This window comes from Porites lutea, chromosome 9 (genome assembly GCF_958299795.1).
Source record: "Porites lutea chromosome 9, jaPorLute2.1, whole genome shotgun sequence".
NCBI classification, from domain to species: Eukaryota; Metazoa; Cnidaria; class Anthozoa; order Scleractinia; family Poritidae; genus Porites; species Porites lutea.
This window is the reverse complement of record NC_133209.1, coordinates 9,656,835-9,674,512: the sequence shown is the minus strand read 5'-3', so window position 1 is coordinate 9,674,512 and position 17,678 is coordinate 9,656,835. Positions and strand designations below refer to the sequence as shown.

The 17,678-nt window shown below is 38.2% G+C and overlaps 2 protein-coding genes across 3 annotated transcripts in view; both read left to right on the top strand.

Annotated features, from left to right (window-relative positions):
* Window positions 1–17,678, top strand: part of LOC140947517 (allene oxide synthase-lipoxygenase protein-like) — a 114,394-nt gene that overhangs the window by 75,123 nt on the left and 21,593 nt on the right. The gene's annotated exons all lie outside the window — the stretch shown is intronic.
* On the top strand, window positions 245–16,228 carry LOC140947516 (allene oxide synthase-lipoxygenase protein-like). 2 transcript variants are annotated; one of them, XM_073396644.1, is made up of 13 exons: window positions 245–478; window positions 5,365–5,475; window positions 6,635–6,648; window positions 7,596–7,675; window positions 8,070–8,497; window positions 8,998–9,186; window positions 9,716–10,194; window positions 10,691–10,957; window positions 11,909–12,399; window positions 13,062–13,316; window positions 13,919–14,205; window positions 14,340–14,778; window positions 15,609–16,228. In XM_073396644.1, the coding sequence occupies exons 2-13, from the start codon at window positions 5,390–5,392 to the stop codon at window positions 15,786–15,788; spliced, it is 3,195 nt and encodes a 1,064-aa protein (XP_073252745.1). In that variant the 5' UTR covers window positions 245–478; window positions 5,365–5,389; the 3' UTR covers window positions 15,789–16,228. The 2 variants fall into 2 exon arrangements, with proteins under 2 accessions (XP_073252745.1, XP_073252744.1); XM_073396643.1 differs by lacking the exon at window positions 245–478 and adding an exon at window positions 736–879.

Here is a 17,678-nt window from a genome sequence, read left to right as displayed (position 1 = left end):
TAACTGAAGCATTAAGCGCCGCAAGTCCATCGTGGTCGTCTTCAGTGAAGTTATTTAGCAATGCGAATCCGCGATAGATTGAACAGTGAATGAGATTCGGCAACTCTTCCCTAGAGTGCCAGGATTAATTTTTTCTTGGAATTAATCATTTGGTAAATCCATAATTTATGTCAAAATAAAAACAACAAAACAAAACAAAATAGCAAAAGAATTTTTTGTTTACGTGAGTCCTCTGAAATGTGGTGGAAGTTGGATGGCATCAAGGTCGTAAGTTCACTGTTAACTTATATGTTGGAAGGAACACCGTGAAATGTAAACAAGAACTTGAACCAAGGAAGGTAGAGTACTGTTACCATTAGATGATATAAAAGTTAACAAGACATTCTGGCAATTACAGCATTTCATCTTCTAGAGAACTACAGTGAAGAATTGGTACATTTCTTCATTTTGATTGCAATTTCAGCGGACAGACTCAGAGGTAATTAAGATGGATACGTCTAAACTGTAGCTTTAACCGTTTTAAATCACGGGACTCACTGTTAGCTGGCCGATGAAGATGAAGGGCCTCCAGTTTATTCAGATTTCACAAAACATTTTAGGACGGCTTAATTAAAGCCATCGTTTTGTTTGACTTGTTTGCTTTTTTCATGTTACGTAAACCTTGAAATTGCATGGTTAAGTGACATGTTGAGGTAAATGCAAATTCATGGCCAAGAATAAACTAAGACGGTATGCATGATCAGCCAGGTCAGTTTTCTAGATAATTAATCGACGGATTTAAGTGGTGCGTGAAGTTATCATCCTGTTGAGTACTCGACAAACATTTTTTTTGGTCCACAATTATGCCTGTCTAGAGAGTTTTTGGTTTTCTAATTTCAGGTAAGTATTCAGAAGAATTCTTTTACTTACGTGGTGAGCCTCAAAATGGTGTGCCAGCTCCGGCCGCTGAGAAAGTTATTATAATTATGTAAAAGCAAGCATTGTTTCAGGGAAAGTTGTTTTATGGCGAGTTAAAGGTCTGACATTGAAATGTCTAAGTGTTATGCATACGATGATAACATTTCAACTATAGATTTCAGTATTGCTATTATGATAATTGATTTAAGTCGTTCATAAGGAAATTCAGTTTTACAGCAATGCAGTAAAAGTCTTATCTTCTATAAGTAACAGTTAACGCTTATGATCAACGGTAATTTGCACAGCCTTGGCGTCAATCAACACGTACATGGCATGTGAAGTTCTTGTTTAAAAAGGCTTAGCAACAAATTTTGCTGCAGTCAATACCACCATTGTTGAAAAGGCTGAGTTCGTCGCAAGCTTCATTTTTTACTGATAGACAGACATAATACCCAAGCAGCTTTCCGCTTATTGGTTAGCAATGCACGTACTTAATTTGGTATGGATGGCATTTTTACTTCAAAATTGAATATTCCCACCTTTCTCTTATTCCTTTAAGAAGAAGTGCTTATCGATTTGTCATTGATATTAGGTGTTCTGACAAGAGAGATTGGAAAATCCGTCGCAAGCAGAAACTTGTTGATACACAAATTGGTAGCTGTTTTTATAATCGGCGAACATGACATTGCCTAAATTCCGTATAAGTTTATTATTGGAGTGTCATTTACGTCTCAGAATTGAGCCCTGTGGGTTTCTTGACTTGCCATATGCTCATAAACAACCGTTCATCTCTTTACACAATTCTTCTAGTCAGTTAGCTCTTAATCTTCCACAGAAAACAGGCCTGATATAATTCTTCAGTATATTTCCGCTTTCTTCCGTTTCAAGACAAAATGAGGCTTTTACTGCAATTTAATGTCTTTGTAAATGATCCAGGCTTCCTACCTTGTTTACTGAGTAAGTTATGTTTATGCCTCGTAAAACCTCGGGCAGCAAAGTTGCGCAAGGCAAAGGGTGCAGAAGAAAAATCATTTGACGCAGGGTACAGGCATTTTAACAAACTGTACGTCGAGTTTTCCTACCGTTGATAAGATTGCTCATACTTCCTCCGTTTATAAGGCTTGTGAGCATCTGATAGTGTTCTTTAAGGATTTGCACGAGCAAACCTCTAAAAGTTGATCTGTGGCGGATGGGTATCGTGTTTACAAATTGCTGACCTTCCTTTCTTTGGTGTTTTTCAGTTCTTTAAAACTGCTGGCGAAAAAAGAAAACAGTGTTTAGTTAATTGCAGGATTTAAATTTGTTTTTGAGCGGATCCCTGCAAATTCACTTCTCCACACTATTGTCGTTTACCTATCACGGAAGATCAGAAAAGAAAATTTAGTCATATATGCAGCAGAAATATTTTACGTTTTACAGTTTCTTCAAAGGAAATAAAGTTCTAGCCTCCCAAATCTTTCAATTCCTGAACTCTTAAAATCCCCCACAATACATTGTTTGGACAAGTCTTCATTTTTACCATCGGCATGTTGCTGTCAATTGACTGTTAAACTCAAAATATTAAACTCGAAATGACGAAACTCAAAATGACGTCAAAGTATTAAACTCGAAAATATTAAAATATTAAAAAAATATATATATTTTAAAATATTAAACTTGACGAAACTCGATGACAACCACGAACGTGGGCGAGTGGTTTCACTGCAAAGTTTTGAACATTTTGAGGTTATTTCTATGGTCAACAACAAAAGAGACCATAAAAATATGTAAATATATGTGTATATATCAATAATGGTTGCTTTGGGTATTGGGAAGATTTTGTTTGGTGGTCACTCAAGTATATCATTGTGCACATTGCTCCATATGTCCAAATGCCCAATGTCCAATTACCAAAGCAACCCTTTCTGATTTAGCTGTATATATTTGTCGCTTTGTTTATTAAACATTATTAAGAGCGACGGTCAGGAAATATCGACCAACGAGTGGCAAGAGTTGAAAAATCAATTATTTCCTTTCTTTTTTTGTTCAAGACAAGACAAGACAAGACAAGACAAGACAAGACGTTTATTATCACAACATTACAAGTACAATTTTTTGGCACGCAGTTAGCTAGAAAACGCTAGTCGAGAGGTGCCATATTAATTATATTATAAATCAGATATTATATTATAATAAGTAAAAAGCAAAGAAAAAGAAAAGAAGAAATATTTGTAATGAATTCAAAAGCAAGAAAGACAAATCTGTTTAATGCAACCTGTGAAAGAGGCTAAGGTTTAGCATTTCGCGATTTTATTTCTCGTGTTATCATGGTTGCATCAAGGTAATCATCTTTGTCTTTTAATATTTCGAAGAGCACACTGATTAATTTTCGTTTAAACACTTATTTTGACACATCTCTCATTCTACCTGGTATCTCATTCCATACTTTAGCGCCAAAAATTGGGACGGCTTGTCTTAGTTTTTCAAGATTAAATTTTTTGATGTACATATTATTTTTAGATGATGTCTTCGAGAACAATTTAACGATTTTTGAGGGTGCAGAATTAGTATGAATATCAAGGATTAGGTAAGATACGGACTTAAAATAGAGAAAGCTAATTGGCAGGATATTTGCATCACTAAAAAGAGGAATGGCATGAACTTTCCTGTTGGCAAAAAATATGAAACGGATAACTTTTTTCTGAAGCAATAAGATTTTTGTTAAATGTGTTTTTGACGCCTGCCCCCAAACTATCAAACCGTAAGATAAATAAGGCAAGATTAACGCACGGTAAATATTTAGCAAGGTATGTTGAGGAACAAAGTGCTTCAATTTAGCGATTAAACCAACCGTTTTACTGTCCATAAATAGCTTTTAGGTAGATAAGTAATCTGATGTAAGTTGTTCCCGCAAAAAGCCTTTTATTTTTGAGAAAAATAAGAATATCAGTTTTCGTGGTCCGAGTCTCAAAATGACCGTTCTTTCAACCCGAAATTTTCTAACATCAACTCTCCTCACGTTCGCAAATAAAGCCGCAAGGAGAAATTTGGACACTTTTCATCAATAGAACAACTCTTCTTCTTTCACTAGAAGACACTTTCAAAGCAATATCAAGACTCGTTAAACTAACATAATTCAAAAACGAAGAACAGGTTTTTGCAGTGACAAAAATTTTAATTTAGTAGTTGTTTTCTCTGGCATTATTCTTCATGTGGTATAGCTCCAAATTTTCTCGGTCCTCCTTTATTCACACATTTAGACATTCATTCAAAGCATACCTGAGATTTGGCTTGGGTTCCTTTAAGCAGCCTTCAAGTCCGGTAAAAATAGTGAAGCGTGACCAAAATAACTTATTTAACGGCTCCAAGTTTCCTCGATCGTAAAGTAACAAGACGAAATATCTTCCTGTTCCGTCATCCTTAGCGAATTACCATTGTTAAAGTCCTTATTTTTGGATAAGAAGTGTTAAAAATTAGGGCAGTCTGAGACTCCGACATCGAAAACCTATCTTCTAATTTTTCTCACAAATAAGGGACATGTCAGAAATTAGCAGGGGGGGAGGGGGGTGGAAACAGAGGGAGGGTCACAACTTTTTGAGACTGCAGAAAAGGGAGGGGTCATGAAAAATGGGCCGTTAAAAGGGGGAGGGTCATGCAAATATGTGTCCGTGATCATGTAGAGGTTCACCCACAAAAGAAAAAAGAAGTTCTTTATTTTGTAAAAAAAACCTGGGAGAAATAGGAGAGTTGAGTGATCAGCTGTCAGAATCAGAGTCGGACTCAGCTTAATGCTGTCATCTAAAATGTATATATATGGCATTACAAAAACAGATTAGAAATATATTTTGAGCTTTCATAATACTGACTCACCCTAGTAGATTTTATCATTTATACTAGAAGGGGGGGGGGGGGGTCATGATATTTTAGGCCAAGGTCAAGGGGAGGGTTAGCCAATTTCACTCCCATTGCAGGGATGGGTCATATCATTTCCGAACCCAAATTTAAAATTCCCACCCCCCCTCCCCCCCTGCTAATTTCTGACAAGTCCCTAAAAAGCTTTCGGCAGGAACAATCTACTTCCCTCAATCAGGTTTCTTATCCACCTAAAAGCTATCTATGAACAAAAAATGAAAGAAATTGATTTTTCAAATCTTGCCACCAAATTAAGATTTTGGTCGATTTTTCCTTGCCGTCGCTCTTAAACATTGGCAGTTTTTGAGGTCCATTTCCTTTTACGTTTCTCGAAGACTTATCGGAGACGAGAGACATGGAAAAGCAAATTTCTTTTCTGCAGACTAATAATACTCTCATAGACCTCACTGATTAACCAGCCGTTTATTGCAAAATATGAAATGTAGTTTTTGATTGATTGCATGAATCCTTGAAATCAATTTGAAGTATTTACTATCTTCATAGAACTGTTAGCTCAATCATCCACGAACTGTTTTGTGCATCTGTTAACGCTGACTTTGAATTTACTTATATCAGTACCTATAAGGAAACAGCCTTCTTCATGGGTAACTGCGCATGCCTGCGTGCGTCCTTTGGCCATGGTCTAAGCAGTGGCCAAGCTTATCAACCCAGCAAGGACGAAAAAGGGTATGTTTCTCCTTGATGATGATGATCACGATAATGACGATAATAATGATGAAGATGATATTAATAATGATGCCCAAGAGAGAACGTGATATTATGATGTAGCAAAGACCGCAATTAGCAATATCCCTCGAATCGGAACTCATTTCTTCGGCGATTCCTGCAAGTCAGGATAATATTGCTCGTCGGTGACTACTCCAGACAGATTTTTCCACGTAGAAATTTTCTGACTCGCTCGTCATGTTACTTGGTGTATGTTATCAACAGCGAAATGAATAAGGGATTCGCTCTGTCAGATTATTATCTCTTGTGATGCCTTGATGTTGCGTGCAAGCCAATCAATATTTTCCAATGACGTGAGGTCATTATACTTGCGCAAACTTTGATTTAGATCATTATTTAATTAAGGTGGCTCGACAGGATTTTTAAGGGCAATACCTACCTAGTTTGTGTGTTTACTACGTCGGCATTAACAAAGATATCGAAAAAGTTACCACAGCAAAAACAATCCCTCTCTTTTTCGTTCACAGTTTCAAATGGAATCAAACCATTATGAGATAAAACTGCATTTCCAGACCTCACCATTTTCTTTACATATTAGCCAATAATACCGATAGCATGTTTATTTCACTGTTTTTATGACCCTCAAAACTGCGTTTCAAAATATTTCCAAAACGCTCACATACAAATCGTTCAAACTTTGTCATAATCGGGGCAGCCAAGGGTGGTAAAAGTTCCCTTAACCGATTACCGAGAAAAGCTCCTGGTACCGAGACGTGTACGAGGGCAAGAAAAAAAGGTCATGGGGCTATTACATTGCCATGGCAACTCCGATGTCAATAAAACATTGATCATAACAAATTCTCATTTTTATACAATACAGCTATGTTTGTTAATGCAGACGTAGTAAATGCTCAAATTGGGAGGTCCACTCCCCTAAAAAATTCCAGTCGAGCCACCTTAACTTGACAACATTATACAGTTTTTGCTAGTTAGTTGTCTAGACTCCACGCTCGAATTCAAATAAAATGTTCGAGGTCAACTGACCATTTTCAATACTGGTTATTTAACAAATACATTGCTTAATTTTACAAAAATTACTAATTTCATTTTAAAATAACGTGTTTTTTTTTACAACTGTATATCTTCACGGAACGTCAAGAAACAAGAAACCTTGTAAGTGCAACTTCAATGCGTTTTGTCTCTTATTTATTTTCTATTTTGTTTGTATATTTATTTCCTTTATGAAGCAAGTTTCCTTTCTTCGTGGAAAGGAAATAAAAACAGGACACGAGACAGGTTTGGATGCAAAGATCGGAACAGAGGCACTGACAAGAGTTTGGTTTCTGCAGTATCTAAGGCATTTTTTACCCCTTCAGGGTTCGTCCTCTTTTGAGCTCAACAAATTCTATGATTTTCCTCGACTTTTTCCATGACCTTTTCAAGGTTTCCATGACCTTAGGTTTAGTTGTTACTTTCAAAAACTTTCGCAATTTTTCTAGTTTGGGGGTATTTTTTGACCTTAAGCAGTTCAATAGACACATACTCTGGTGTCTACCAAAATGAGTGCCATTTGCGCTGTTTAATTACTCTTCTCTACCTTACATTTTCCTTGCTTTGTCATCTGCAGTAACTAAACTATTAAACAAAACTTTAATTTTCCATGACTTTCAAGAACCGACAATTACTTCCATGACTTTCCAGGGCCGGAAAATGAAATTAATTGTTAAATTCCATGTCTTTCCAGGTTTTCCATGACCTGTGCGAACCCTGCCGTTAAGGTGATGTTACATGAAACGATTCGCAACGACGATTTTTAAGAGCAACACAGCCTTGTAATGCTGGAACAATGTTGTAACCATTCGAAACAATGTCGCAGCAATGTTGTAACGCTGTGTTGCGCTAGAAATCGTCGTTGCGAATCGTCTCGTGTATTAACATCACCTTTAGAGGGTACTGATTTTTGTTTTTGCCAAAATGCAAGGTATAAATTAGAATATAAATAAAGGCATTAGGTATCGACAGCTGTGAACTTTAGTATTTTGGTATTTCAAGACAAAAACTGCGGGTGTATCGAGTATTCCATAAATTCCATAATAATAATTTCAAACTCTTTGTTTTAGGGAGGAATATTGGATATGAAGTTTACAAAGACATTATGGGGGAAGAACTGTTTAATCAGAAGATCGAAGAATTTGAAAAGGTAGGCGCAAACGAGTTTCAGAATTGAAGCCACTGCATATTTGTTCAAAATATTTTTTTCTTAGCAGAAAAAGCAAAAATTTAAATGGAGGAAAATACATTTGAAAAGGAGGTAATCGTATTCATGGGACAGGTATGATGCAACATGAATGACATTTCCAACGAACCGCTGAAGCTCAAGTAAAAAAGTATAGTTACTGTATCAGATCTCGTTAATGTTGGTGTTTTCGACTGCTAAAGTTGAGAACACATAAATTTCCTTCTGGTCAAAAGCAGCGTTACCAAAGTTACTGAAAAGGAGAGTACGAGAAACGTCCACCCTCGAAAGGAAGTGGGACGACAACGACTGAAATTTTCCCCTTACTTCCTTGTTTCCCTTTTATGCTTTTTTTCAGCCACTCCCGCCACCTGGAATTTTTGATTCTGCAAGGATCGCATATGACACGAAAAAACTCAAGCTGCTTTTTGGTGCAAAAGCGATGATAAAAGGGCAGAGAGGCACGCACCCGGTTGGTGTCGGGAGCGAAGGCATTGCCACAATCGTCTCTAATCCCAAGTTTCCCGCTTGTACGTTTTTCACCCCCGGGCGTTCGTACTCGGTCTGCCTGCGTCACTCCACTATCCAGTCTGTTGATGACGTGCTGATCGATTTCTGCGGTGGGTCACTAAGGTTTGCCGGAAGTGAGGATAAAGAAAGCCCATGTGATATCGTGATGGGGACTGGACCGACCACTCCCCTGTGGAGCTCAAAGGCAATCTTCGATGCTGTAAGAGCTAAAATTTCAGGAGATTTGAAAACATATCTCTTGCTCAGTCCTGACAAGTAAGGAAACGGACATAGCTAAACATAGCTAACTTCCACGAAATTTTACTGACGCGTAATATCATAAGTAGACTTTTAGAGGTTAGTGTGCTTGTTCCAGATCGAAACGAGTCAAGATTTTCCTGTCGGTTTTTCGTCCCATGTATAAAGGGAATAATCCATGACATTCAGGGGGGTTTGGATTCCACGCTTTGGATTCCGGATTTCCGGTAATGGATTCCGGATTCTTTGTCAGTGGAAATTGGATTCAGGATTCAAATCGTTAGTGGATTCCGGACTCCTTGAACTGTATCCCGGATTCTACAATAAAAATTTCTTGTCCACAAACAAACTTTCCCGAATTCCGAAATCCCTTACATGGGTCGAGGTTTTATTTAGCAGAATTAAATAAGACACTGAAATCATTTTTCTACAACGCTACTGTAAGTTAATGTCGAGTAGGGTTCCTCTTTATTTCAACAGCTAAATGTTGAAATTATATTCCACTTACTTAATCGCAGCCTTGTAGCCAACATTGGTGGTCTGCGCCAAAAGCCTGACTCATTCTACGACCAGCGGTATTACACTGAAGTGATCCTGGATTTCAAAGCGTTTGATGGCGTCAAGCGTTACGTGAGGTTTCGACTGATCCCAGCTGACGGATCACCGGAAACGGGTTTATTGTCTGAAAAAGTACAATGGCATCCTTGGTAAGTTTTAATCAGTTATAACAGGTGGAAATTGTTCAATCTCCTGAACCGACTAGTACTTTAACATTATTGTGTCCCAAAGAAAACAGCTTCCCCTGGAATGAACGTTATCATCTACACTCTTATGCCATAGTGTCGGGTCACTCCTTCTACGCGTGAGACAAAATATACATCTTTTTGTCTATATAATCCCGTGATATTCAAAACGTATAAGAGAGACCACGAGCCGCACGTTTTGGACATTTTGATGCCACTATATGAGTAGACAATGGAAACCTGCTATCATTATAAGTTTAAAGTTTATTATTTGTTTATTTACATTTTTGCTAATGGAGTAAAAGAATTCGAAAAGAGGCCTCTGCTGGCAGGGAATTTATTTATTGAGTGATTATTTCGTTTATCTGTATACTTGTTTCTTCTTTTATTATTTATAAGTTATTTCTTTGTTTCTTTATTCTTTCTAACTCTTCCCTTAGTGGCTTAGTACGATAGCGTTGGTAAAATACAATATGTAAATGTTCTGTCACAGGGATAACAGAAGGTTGCCAAAAGAGCCTCTACCTCCAGACTACTTAAAGCGCGAGTATAAGGAGCGATTGGGCAAAGGACCTCTCGAGTACAAGCTTCAAATGCAACTCCATGAAGCTAAGCCCAATGATTCGCATTTGATACTTCATGTCGGAAGGGAATGGGACGAGAGCACACATCCATGGCTGGACGTAGCTGATCTCAAAATGACATCACTTCTGTCGCCAACAGCGACCGAGCGACTGAAATTCATATTCACCAACCGTCCACCTTGCATTGATTTATTGCCAGCTCAGTCTGTTGACGATCCCAATGTTGTTCTTCATATTCGAAATGCAGTGTACGTGTGGTCTCAGAAGTTACGATCCAGGAGGTCAAATAAGGTACTCCCAGATCACATGGCCTCTTATCTCATCCGAGTAGAAACCGGAAGCCAGTCAGGAGCAAGTACGGACGCCACTATAACCATATCTTTGACAGGTAAAACTACAATATCTTTGGAAAAAGCTGGGCAAGAAGGTGGGGTGGGGAGAGGGGGTTACTTTGTGTGTTGCATTTCGGTGAGGCTCCGACCAAAATGGTTACCTTTTTAAGCTTTGCGTGTATAAAAGGATGCAGGGATTTCACAAATTAAGGTGTATGAAGGGGTAAGGAAAATTGTCATTTAGGTTTTTAAAAAAGCCGCAAACAAACCGCACCCTCTTGCTGTTCTCTCGTAAAATAGTTTGTTTACTTTATTCCAAGGGATTAGGAAAGGTAGCCTAATAGTGTTCAAAAGCAAGTATATGAAAGGGTCCTGAGCTACCGTAACTTTTTGGCAAAAAACTGTACTTAAAAACTTAAGGGGTAACGGGTTTTAACTCCGCAGGATCCTATACTCATGTATAGCTTTCAATTGTTGGTGTTGTTGTATTTCAAATTTGGGATTATTTTCCAATATTTTCTCGTCACGTTTCGAACGTTTTTCTTAATGCAGGGACTAAGGGGAAGACAAAAATGATTAAGTTAGACAACTGGGGAAATGACTTTGAAAAAGGAGATGTTGATGAGTACTCGGTGGAGGCTATGGATGTTGGTGAGGTCCTGATGGTTCATCTGCATAACAGCGGTGGCGGCTGGTGGTACAAGAATCCTGATTGGTTTGTAAACAGGATCTCAGTGATAAGTTCCAGTCAGGAAGATCCCTTCGAGTTTCCTTGTTATCGCTGGGTGTTGTCGGATCTGGTTGTATTTGAAGGAAAAGGTAAGGCTACCAAAATATCAAACTGTATCAAGAAAGGACTGTCGTGACTCTATACAGTCACGACAGTGGGCGGGACGCGTTACAGCTGAATTTCCGTCGTAAAAGGCAAAGGCTCCACCGTGATTTAGCTACTTTGATCCGCCAGCAAAGTATTTTCCGTCACATAATGCTGGGAATATCCGTACACTGAAAACTGACCTCAAAGGGAAGCAGCTGTTCGTAAGTTCTCTTTTGCTTAACTATTTTGGGTTATGGGTTATGCCTCGACAGTATGGAAAGACTTCGAAGTTGCTGGTGCATGGAACCTTGACGGTAAGAAACTAAAGCAATACAAAATGGTAACGAACGAAAAAAACGTCCCCTAAACACTAACACAGAGACAGTATTTTTTTAAAGTTATGCATGGGATCTTTTTAATTTTAGAAGGTACTTTAAATGCCCTTGCACTAAGCCTAGTGATGGCAAATTTATGTCTGAATAAACTAACTGTAAATTATCAAAAGAATTACTTTTCTTCTCTATTTTAGGCCAGGAAGATTTCTTTTTGTAACGCACCTCGAGCTTTCACTTTATACACTCATTCTTTTTGGGCCTCCCCTGGCAGCGACTGCGTAATTAGCTTTCGGTTGTAAACTTGTAGGGCCAGTTATTTAAACAGAATTTAGCCAGTGTTTAACAAAACCTCGTTCTAAGCCATTTTCAGTTTGCTGAACGTTTTTAAGTAGACACCATTTATGGTGAACAGTTTCATGAAAGCATGAGGCGAAGACTAGAAAAGTATTTTCCATCTTAAAGTAACCCACTAAGAAAGAGATTTGGAGGTTTAAAGATTTCCTAAACCGCGGTCTAAGTTAGACTTCGTTTAAATAATTGGCCCGTAAAGTCTGATGATAAATGAGATATATTTCTCCATTCCTTACAAGATACCTTGTTTTGATCTCAATTCTTTAGCTATCCTTCCCTTCCAAGATCAACCAGAGGTTGTGAAAACTCAGCGAAAACTAGAATTGCAGCAACGACAGGAAAGCTACAAATGGGGAACCTTTCCTGGCTTTGAAGACCTCCCTGGGCATCTTCAAGCCGCCAAGCACTCTGATATCCCAAGAGATTCACAATTTTCACACGAGGCCAAAAACTCCATTGCTGACGATAAAAAGAAGGCGGTAAAAAATCTTGGCCTTTCTAACCTCGCGACTCTCTTCGAGGCCTGGGATAACTTTGACGACTTTCAAAAGATCCTTAAAAGACCCTACAAAGGAGTGCCAAAAATTGTGGAAGGAGATCGCTGGATGACGGATAGTGTCTACGGATCGATATTCCTGAATGGTTGCCACCCGAATGTTATTGAGCGTTGTACGAAATTGCCAGGAAATTTTCCTGTCACAAATGTCCTGGTGAAAAGCACTCTGGATCGTGGCCTAACATTGGAACAGGAGATGAAGGTTTGTAGTCACGCCTCGTTTTTTCTTTCCTTCAGTTTGATACCAATGGGGAAGTTGCCGAGTATAGAGTGTTTTCACATGACGTCACGGCGGCCATATTGGTGTCCCAAAACAATGAAACGGCGGCCATGTTGGTGTCTCAAATCAGTCCTGTGGGAACTGAACTCTTTTCTTATGTAAACGCTTTCTTTTGTTCCAGTAAATTTGCATAGATGCTGGCCACGTGAGTGAAAACGCTCTATATATAACGATCGGCGAAAATATTCTCATCCTTTTTGCTGTCACGGTTGACTTCTCAGAATCGGCATATAGCACTCAGGAACATGGGCATTGAAATAGCATTGGCATTGACGGGTTTTGAAAATAAAGTGCAAGGGACCGCAAATGAATTTGCGGTAGAACGTAGGATCTAATTAAGAAGACCTGATCAGGAAAAAATACCAATTAGACACATTTCAATCTGCAAAGCTGATCGTGCTACGTAAAACATGAAAAGCTGTTGACGGTTACAAACCCACACCGTTTTGGGTTCTATCGGTGTCTTGCAAAGTTACTTTTCACGTAGTACGATCAGCTTTGTAGATTTCAATGTGTCTATTTGATCTAATTGCCTTTGTTTGTTTCTTTGTTTGTTTGCGTGTTTGTCATCCTGGGGCCATCAGAAAGGTCACGTGTACATTGTCGATTACAAAGAGCTCGAAGGCATTACAGAATCGTCCGAGGAAGGGGCAACTAGCTACAATGCACATCCCCTGGGGCTATTTTACGTTAAGAATTCTGGAGATCTGGTGCCTATTGCCATACAGCTTTTCCAACAACCAAGTGAAACCAACCCAATATGGACTCCAGACGACGCAAAATATGATTGGCTGTTGGCGAAGATGTGGCTTCGACACGCAGACTATAAAATGCAGCAGGTTTGTAATACCTCTTCAATCTATTGTGCTAAGATAGCGAGAATTTATTGCGTAAAAAATGTAGAATTATTTAGCACTATTGCGGTCAAGTACTATCTCACAACAAGAATCAGAAAGCGAATGCAGCGAAATGCGTCCATTAGCTTGACGTAAGGTATTTCAGTACTGTTTAGACCGAGGAAAGAATGTATACTAACCTACACTGTACTTTGAGCGTTGATACCTTTCGTGCATTTCTCACTGAACTTGTTGCCGTTTTCTGAAACTTTTCTGAAAACATTCTGGCAGTCGTTTTCAGGAATAAACATAGGTAACTCATTGCCAGGAATCCTTCCGTTCCGGGTAACGTGTAGGCCCTGCGAACGAGGTTGAACAAGGTTGAAATAGTCTTGAATGTACGGATTTCCGCCTACCGGTTGCAAAATACAAAAAAAAAAAGAAAAAGAAAAAAAAGAAGAAAAGACAAACACGTCTATAATTAATTACAATAGACCATTAGAACCGTATTTCTTTTCTCTCTTTCTTCCTCCCCCCCTCCTCCCCCCTTTTTTCTTTCTGGCCTCTGGTGATCATATAACCAACCACATTTCACTTTACTAAAGGTAAACGCCCATGTTCTCAAAACTCACATGGTTATGGAGACTTTTGCCGTGGCAGCTTGGCGCCAGCTGCCCTCGGTTCATCCAGTATTTAAAATCCTCTTCCCTCATCTTCGCGCTGTGATGGCAATCAACAATTTCGTCAGACACGACTTGGTTAACAAGACAGTTCCTATGCAGATTTTGAAGAAAAGTTACAAAGCGTTCAGGTTCAGCATGCTCTCGTTGCCTGAAGTGCTCACCAAGAAGGGAGTGGACGATAGTAAGAAATTGCCCAAATACTACTACAGGTAAAGCAGATGTTATTGTTTGCATATTGCACAGTGTAACGTTATCGAGCAAATACCAGTAACTAAAACCTAGTTTCATTCAAATGTACAGCACCCTTGAAATAAGCCGGAACTGCTTTTTTTTTTATTGTCAGAGATGATGCTCTTCGCCTATGGAAAGCTATTTCAACTTTCATGCGACAAGTCACCTCCATCTACTATAAGTCAGATAAAGACGTTGCTAAGGACACGGAGCTTCACGCCTGGTTGCTAGATATACACGAGAATGGATTTCCTGTTGGAGAAAGTGGCATCGATCGCGAGCTTCCTAAAAGCATTTCGACCCTCGAACAGCTCGTTCACGTTCTTACCTGCATAGTATTCACGTGCTCGTGCCAGCATGCCGCAGTGAACTTTGGACTCATGGATGTTGCAGGTTTTATCCCCAATACCCCTCATCTCATGCGTCGTCCGCCTCCAACCAAGAAAAACGAAGCTTCTCTGAAGTCCATCATGAAGACGCTTCCAAACAAGTCTCAGGCTGCTCATCAAATCGCTTTCTTGTATGTCTTAACCCAATTTGCTGAGGATGAGGTGAGAATAGTCACGTGTTAGTACAAGATAACCAATAATAATAATAATAATAATAATTATAATAATAATAATAATAATAATAATAATAATAATACAAGAAATGGTGATGTCAACAATCATATTGCAGAAAGCCATTAACAAACAAACCACTCAATTGCAATCGACTGGAACTCTGTGACTTACATAACGTTTTCAACAGACTACTATCAATGACTGACATTGGGATATTAGTTTACTAACTGAGAAGAAACACCGCTGAGTCTAAGTCTGCAGCTACTGGCACCTTACAATAAAATAACGACTTATTGACTGGACTCAAACAAAATTGACAACGACAGAATGATAGTAGAACCGTCAATTTGACTAACAATAACACGGCCTCTATAACTGTGACAAAAGACGGATTGAAGTTCACCAATCACATTTAGAGTCTTCATAGCCAATAACATCACGGCATCATTGACAGACAATTAATTGAATCATGTGACGTTTGACCCTAAATAGGACTACTACACAAGATGGGGTTTCTAACTTTTTATGAAGACTGCTTTTAGAGGACCAAGGAGGAAGACAGTCAGTTGTGTGTTTATTCGGAAATCAACTCACAAATACTATCCGTGTTGCATAAGCTTGCTAACACCGCTAGTCCATGCAAGGTAGGGTGGTTTACTCCACCTCGATGTAAAAGTTTTCGTTTCTTGTCCATTCTTTTAACAGCTTCATCAAAATTTAAAGAAAAACAGAAAAACGAATTAAAGTCAGCCTCTTGTGGGAATATGACGCCATCGCAAAATGCTTATCGTTTAATTTCGTCGCTTTTTATCTTTCAGCGTTTCCTTGGTGACATTACGCACAGTCTCCTGACGGGTGATGAAGCAGAGGCTGCAATTTGTCGTTTCCAGGCTTCTCTCCAGGAAATATCGGATTCAATCAAAGTTCGCAATGAATCATTGGAGTTGCCTTACATCAATCTGTTACCTGAGCGAATCCCTGATAGTATTGCTATCTAGTAAGAGGAATCGCGGACGTCTTACTATTTCTGTTGCTGAAATAATGGTTGAGAGCTGCTTTACGATAGAATGATAGATCACAAAGGACTAAAGACAAAAAAAAAGTATTTTATGGGTGAAAAAAAAAAACAAACAACAACAACAACAAATCATAATTGCAAGAAAATTAGTTGATTTTCGCTTATAACCAAGAATATTACCCCTGACCCTCTGTGCTAGGGTTATGTCAATTTTCGTATTTTTTTTCGTTGGCCATCTCCAAGGTTTACATTTTAGAGGTCCGTCATGACAAAGAAAGGAACGAACTCAACATGTCTGTTTGCAAATGGTTAATATCAGTAAATTGGCCTTTAGACACCGTCCTCATTTAATGAATTAATATTTTCCAAAATATAAATGCAAAGTATGATGGAAGTAAATTAAATGTACCAATAAACGCCGTCAATAGTTAATCCTCATTTATTTTTTCGTACAAATTGGTCTAATTTTAAAATTTGAGTGTGTCACAAAACTTCTACTTTTAACTCGAATTGTAATAATTACAGGAAATTTTCTAATCTTCGTCAGATTCTAATAGTATATTTTGAGATATTATCGTTTTTTACGTTGCCAAGAGATCATAATAGGACTCTTGACGTTGCTTATGAAAGTCATCAAACCAGGTTCTGGAAGGGGGATCTTGATTCCGCATTCCCGCCCCTTTTACAAGACAATCCCGTATCCGGCGAACATCTGTATCCCAAAAACCTTTATTTTCCCAATACCGCATCTCATGCCAAGATTTTAGCGAATCCCGCTTCCCGATCTAATAGCAGGCAAGTCCCGTATCAAGTCGAAACATAGTGCGTTTTCCCGAGTCCCGCACTTTATTTCGGTCGAATCCCGGATCCCGACAATACCCTTCTAGATCTTGTAAGTACGCTTACGCAACACTTGTACGCGAACCGAAATCTAAACTGAGATCACGCGATATGACAAAAATGAAGAAAACAAAATAGATTACAGCGACAACATCTTACTGATACTGATGCTGATGCCGATACCGATACTGATAATAATAATAATAATAATAATAATAATAATAATAACAATAATGAAGAAAAAATTTTATTGACAACAATGCTAACTATTAAAATCCTATTTACAATTAATTCGCTTAAAAAAAAGAAAAAACTATTTATTCAAAAACACTATTTACAATTCCTGTCGATTTAAAAAGCACTTAATTTAGCTTAAAAAATGTTAATTTCACTAAGAAAAATTTATTCGAATTAAGAAAAATTTAATTTCAATAAAAAAAACTGTCAACCTCTAAAATTCAAAAGTTTCTTTCAACTGCTAAAAACAAAAAAAACAAACAAACAAAAAATATAAATGTATATAATAATAATAATAATAATAATAATGATAATGATAATGATAATGATAATGATAATGATAATGATAATGATAATGATAATGATAATGATAATGATAATGATAATGATAATGATAATGATAATAATAATAATAGAATGTACCTTCCCAGAAATGAGGGTGGCACTGTGGCAGGGGCCTGATCCAATTGGAAACTGCATATAAAACAGCTTCAATAGGCTTAGATACTTACTTTAACACCACAAAATGACCCCCTTCAAGGCATGAAAGAGAAAAACAAACAAACAAAGAAAAAGTACTCCCCAGCTAGCTTGGCTACAAGGCTCAGAAAAGAGCTCAACCGCCCTGAAACAGTTGGAACCTGAAAACGAAACTCCAACTGTCTATGCCAGTTAAACAAAAATCAAAACGCCATGCCCAAGATCAGTTGAAACAGAAATGGGAAGATAAACCAATGCATGGGTAATACCCTAAAAGAGTAAACGAGAAACGTATGGACCATCGAATGACTAA

Coding starts and splice junctions, on each gene's coding strand:
- LOC140947516 (XM_073396644.1), top strand. CDS start 5,390: ATGGGTAACTGCGCATGCCTGCGTGCGTCCTTTGGCCATGGTCTAAGC. Junction 8,498..8,997: donor CTCTTGCTCAGTCCTGACAA/GTAAGGAAACGG, acceptor ACTTAATCGCAG/CCTTGTAGCCAACATTGGTG. Junction 14,206..14,339: donor TTGCCCAAATACTACTACAG/GTAAAGCAGATG, acceptor TTTTATTGTCAG/AGATGATGCTCTTCGCCTAT.